The sequence below is a fragment of the Cystoisospora suis genome (assembly GCF_002600585.1).
Source record: "Cystoisospora suis strain Wien I chromosome Unknown contig_1381, whole genome shotgun sequence".
Taxonomy (NCBI): Eukaryota; Apicomplexa; class Conoidasida; order Eucoccidiorida; family Sarcocystidae; genus Cystoisospora; species Cystoisospora suis.
Window position 1 is genome coordinate 5,010 of NW_027154181.1, and position 5,483 is coordinate 10,492.

Here is a 5,483-nt window from a genome sequence, read left to right on the forward strand (position 1 = left end):
ACCGGAGTTGTGCCTGCCCCCCCGGACGCTAGAAAGACATAAGGATGTACCATTCCTCGTAGGCCCGCAGGAAGTATCCCGCGGCCTTGAAGGTTGAGATAGACATTGTGCGCTGAAGCACCACTACTTGTAGGCGATGGGAAGCCAACTAGAGGCGCAGCCCGTGATGCAGCGGCCCGCCCTCTACCTCCTCCTCTTGCACCAGTGCCACAATTCAAGAAACCGCTTCCGACGTCTGCCTGACTTGCATTCAACCGACCTTTCTTTTCAGTCCCGTCCCCTCCACCCTTACTACTACTACCGCCTCGGCCTACACTTCTCCCACCCCCTGACGCTCCGCCCCCTGCCCCCCTCTGCCGACCTGCTCCATCGCCTTGACCGGAAGAATGACTGTTCACCGCCGCACCGACACCAGCACCGGACGAGGCCCCACTGCTGCTACTCGATGTATATCCAGCAGTCGCTGTAGACGCAGCCGCCGACGCTGGTCCTCGACGGCCTTTCTGATTGGATGAACTGGAGCCGTTCGCTTTGGAAGGGAGAGACTGGACTACAAAATGAGGGGGAAGTGTGCCATGTGCGTTGATATACTGACGGGCTGCTTCTGCCTGTTCCCACGCACCTTGCACACCGTATCGCTGAGAGACAGGAACCGAAGACGATGGCACGCAGAACCGGAGTGAAGCCGACGGCTTCGAAACAAGTTGAGAGCCGCGTAGATCCAAATTCTATGTCCTCACTTCACATCCCTAGCTACCGCCATGGCTGGCAAATATAAACACCACTTCCCGGTGCACGCCCAGGCATTTCCGCGATGAAAAAACTCAACGAGATTTGCTTTGCGAGATGTTCCGCACTTCAACAGACCAGCCCCTCCGCGCCACACGTCTTCCCACGATTACAAGAGACTTCCTAGAACATAAAAAAGAGAATACATAGTTTCGCAGCGTGTACGGGAACACAGAAGCACGTACGTGTGCACATGCAAGTGAAAACTTTCCGTCTTCTCTGTACACGGGAAACTCTGTGCGAAATACTCGCGGGACGCTGGAGCGACGATGAGCCTCTACCCTGCGCATGCATATGAATCCTACGTCGAGAAGTACACGACCGAGTACAGGGTGTGACAGTACCGTCATAAGCAGATTGACGTACTGAAATAGAGAACGACTTCTGATGGCGACCCGCTCCAGGGCCCTTTTTGATTCGGTACACAAGGCGTACTTCCTGAAGGAGAGAGAAAACGTAACGACAGACATGGACTCTCAAGACAGTCCGACCACATATCTGCATCCACTAGTCGCCAATCTATGAACATATACCCCACCACGACCACCTTCGACGCTCTACAATGCACTAAACATATATTCGCTAGCATGTGGACACAAAGACGTAAGTATCATTTCTCCATCCGGGAATCTGTAGCAACCACATGCACGAACTCTACTTGCACATAGATATATCTACATATATATATATACATACATACACGCAGAAACGTCACGCTGACGCAGCTGAACATGGCGTGTGTAGTTCCGCGAGAGAGAAGAGCGAAGGGATATACTAGCAGAAACGCTATAGCACATAGATGAGCATACACGGAGTAATGCACTGATTCCTACACTCCCCGTACACGTTTTCACTGCGAGGCCAGGATGCGAACGAAGATCGAACGCACACAAAGGGCAAATTCAGAACATTCCTAAAAGAAGTCCCTCTTCCTCTATACACATGTATCCACAAAGAGAGATACATATGAATCAATAGATCTACACAGGCGACGACTCCCGGATGAAAGATGAGAAAGAAACCACAGGAGGAAGTGAGAGACAACAGACAGGAAGTATTCGAATACTCATCGACAGTTTGATCTTCTTCGTGTGCGATTCTCACCGCCTTCGTCCCGGGCTGGTAGATATGACCCGCTTCGGCCTCTACACTCTCGGAGCTTGTGGCGGCAGTAGTGGCTGATGCTGGCATAGAGGAAGAGATAGTAGGAGTTGGAGAGGCGGCAGCGGAAGAAGAAACAGGGAGAGGAGACGGACAAGGCGAAGGCTGAGACGCTACACCTGCTCCCTGATGGAGTTTCGCGGTACCATTCTCAGCATCCATGACTGGCGAAGAAGATGAGAAAAGGAACTGAAAGACGGACGGGGAAACCTTCTAATGAACTGAGTTGTAGTTCGTCTAACAACCATCAGACTGAACCATGAATTTAAGGAATAGAATACCTTCCAAGTTTGAGTCTGCCCATACACGTACACAGGGGACCAAGATGATAAGCGCGGAACGCCTCCATAGAAAGAAGTTCTACTGAAATGAAAGGAATCGGCTGCCACATCAGAACTGCCGCGTTGCCTTTGTCCCTCCGCTACAGAATGAGGGAAAACCGCGGGAGAATGTTCAGCGTGAGTGATTAACTGTTTCGAGGCCTTTGATCAACAAAAAAGCCTGCGTCTGCAGTGTAGAAAAAAGACGCCAAGAACTTAAAGCGACGGTTGAAGAGACAAGCAGGAGCACAGTGAGGTTCGGGTAGTGCTCCGAGGCATCATCGGGCGAAGGTAGTGATAGAGACACAACGGGAGAAAACGGGACAGACAGAGACACGTGGGCGGGAAGGGAAAACGGATGGGAGAAAATCCAAGATGGGACGGAATACATACTCGTATCTGTGGATTCGGGTATGCACTGGCTGGTGCGACTTGAAGGACGACGTCTCAGTGATTCCTAAGTTTCTTTTACTTGCACAAATTCTTACAAACAGACGAAAGAGAGGGAAGACCCTTGGAGTCGCGCTGTCTCTTTAACATTCGTTTCTCTGGAATGGCCTCACGTGGTGAAGACACTCTAAATACTGGGTTCCATTGTGTTCAAACAAAAAAATTTCCTGGAGCGAAGGAGACAGGAAGGTAAGAGTAGCATCGATTAGAGCTGCCGCAATGCGTACGGAAGGGGAGAAAAAACCTATACAACTGCGAAAGCCTCCAGGCGGAACCGGAGCTGACTGAACTGAAATGAAGGGACAGAAAAGGAGACTTTTCTACGGAAATAGTCTCGAACGTAAAACACAGATCCTCCGTCCAGATGTTGAGGCTCTGACGAACCTCTTCGCGCGTCTACTCGAGCATGCTCTCTTTTCAGTCGATTGCCAGTCCAACGCAGATAACGACGCTATTACTCGCGGGAGTTCTCACTCGCACATGTCACACCGCGCACCGCCCCGTCACCACATTCTTGGCTCAATTTTTTTTTGAATGACAGAGTCTCACTCCGCTCCCGACAGAACGACGAAGAGACGGGTGTCGTCTTCTCTCAGTCGCTCACTGGCGAGTGATTGAAAAAAAAAGTTGAAAAGTGGCGCTGCGGGGATAAAGAAGATCTGCAGCATGGCCAGGGAGACAGAAAAACGAAACGAAAGCGCCGACAGGCAATACTACAAAACCTGGCAGTGGCGACAGACGGACGAAAGAATTGCAGACATAATTACTTGAAGAAGACTTCGGTGGGATACCGGAAAACTCTCCTCAGAGCTGGCGCCCGATAATGAGTGCGTGTCGAGGAACCGTATAGTCCAGTACAGGTAACGAAAAAAAAGGAAAACGTCCGCAGCAGCAGACAGACTTTTGTGCCACGCCGATGTGTCCTCCATGACGTCATTGACAGAAAGAAGTCATTGGAAAAACGAACTATACATCGTCTTCGAGATGAAAACGAATGAAGTAGATACACAAAAGATGTATTTTTGCGTGACCGAAAGCGAGAACATACGAATTTGCCCTGAAAAAATTGACACGGAGCGTCATAGCATCCGTTGGCATGAAAAAATCGGAGAAGCTGAAGCTGGTTGGTGCTGGTCCGGCGTCTGACAGACAGATCACGAATGGGAGAAAAGGACAAACGAGATTATTCCTCGATAAAAAGGGACAGACGACGGTGACCACCGTGGCTAGTAGAAGCAGAGACGCTACTAAAATGCGCCGAACCCCACAGATATCAACGCAGTCTCGGGGATAGAGGTTTATCATGAAGCGCGGCTGATGCAGTACAAAAGCGACTACCACGACAACTATTCTCCGGGCTGGAAGAGAGGAGACGGCCGCTGCAATCCGCCCGGGTTCTTTCCACTCAGCACCGTCACTGTCATAGTGCCTCTCGTGCAATAAGACTGAACTGTTTCGTAATTGAAATTAGGGTTAGTAGAGACAGGCGAAGCTCCGAAAACTCAAAGGCGACCACCGGACAGACAGACAGACACAGCCACCGAAGCATCCGTCGTTCCACCGCTGGCCAACAACTCCCGCGGCCCCTTTCCCTTGAATATGTTTGACAAGCAGGATGCGCTGCCCCGGTTACACAAGACCCTCCCATGTATGAACACGGGTACAGTACGAACGAATCTGAAAGTACAATCGCGCCTCGTAAGTGATGATCTCTACTACCGCTAATTATCGCAGAATTTCTGCTCGGAGGTGAGGAGCTCCTGTGAGCGGCTAAGACCACACTGTAACCCGGCCGGGTGGACATACGGAGATCCTTCGAAATTTGGTTGTAGAGGTAGCCGGTTTGTAAAGATGCCTGCTTCCCCCTGAGCCAAGAGAAGAAAAAAAAGCCAACAAGAGCAACTGAAAACACTTTTTCCTCACGTCTTCCTCCGGAAACCGTGCACGCCCGGTGCGTAGCATCGCAGCCCCAAGTGGATTGTTCACCCTTTCAGTCTTCTTTCCTCTCCTCCCACATCCAACAGCCTATGTCCCCTCCCCTCTCTTGCCCACGCAAAGCGACAACAGAGATATTACAGCCGGTCGGAGCACTGGTCATTTCCCGTCCCTTCAACAGTGTCTCTCCAGCCCGGCGCAGTCCAACAAACAAAGAAACCACCGATGAGACAGTCTCCCAAGAGCCCCCTGCTGCACCGCTCCGCTGAGATGACCTCTCGCCCATGGGCGACGTGTAGTATATAGCCCAGGGCAGCTACCTTCGCCGCGCTTGGCCGTGTAACCGCACATAAAGTCAGGGTGGTCTCGTGCAAAGGTCGTACTGACAACACCGGTGTATCGAACAGTGCGCTTCGAAGTCTTCCTGCTACACTTTTTTCAATAACGAACGATAGTCTGATGGGTTGGGGTGGCCACGCACTAGGACATTTTCTTCCCTAGGCGCCGCGTATACTAGTGCGTCTCGGGGGGTCGAAAACGTAGAAAATCACCCTGGCGGCAGGACACGCCTGTCGCCTTGTAGTGTCGCTATGGCGCTCGCACAGCGGCGATGATCTAAGCAGTGAACTCTCGGGAGACTTCCGAGCACCGGGCGTCTCGGCTTGTGTGGCTGTCGACAGGAGGATGGCAATCGTCGGTCGTCCAAGTTTGTTGCGAAGCCATAATGAAGGAAGCAGACTACTCTTCACGCGAAGCATGGTGTGGATGACCCCATTGTTCAGGTCGACCTGCCCGAGCTGACTAGTGTAGTGGACTGTGACTACTGAC

At 51.6% G+C, this 5,483-nt stretch overlaps 1 protein-coding gene across 1 annotated transcript in view; it reads right to left on the reverse strand.

Annotated features, from left to right (window-relative positions):
• Positions 1 to 4,313, reverse strand: part of CSUI_003177 (ap2 domain transcription factor ap2xii-8) — a 9,294-nt gene extending 4,981 nt beyond the window's left edge. Inside the window, exons 1-2 of the mRNA XM_068063375.1 lie at positions 1,894 to 4,313; positions 188 to 638 (exon numbers count right to left, since the gene is read on the reverse strand). Coding sequence (XP_067924644.1) covers positions 188 to 638; positions 1,894 to 2,112 — 670 coding nt within the window. The 5' untranslated portion in view covers positions 2,113 to 4,313. The remainder of the gene's footprint in view (positions 1 to 187; positions 639 to 1,893) is intronic.
• Between the last annotated feature and the right edge of the window lie 1,170 nt (positions 4,314 to 5,483).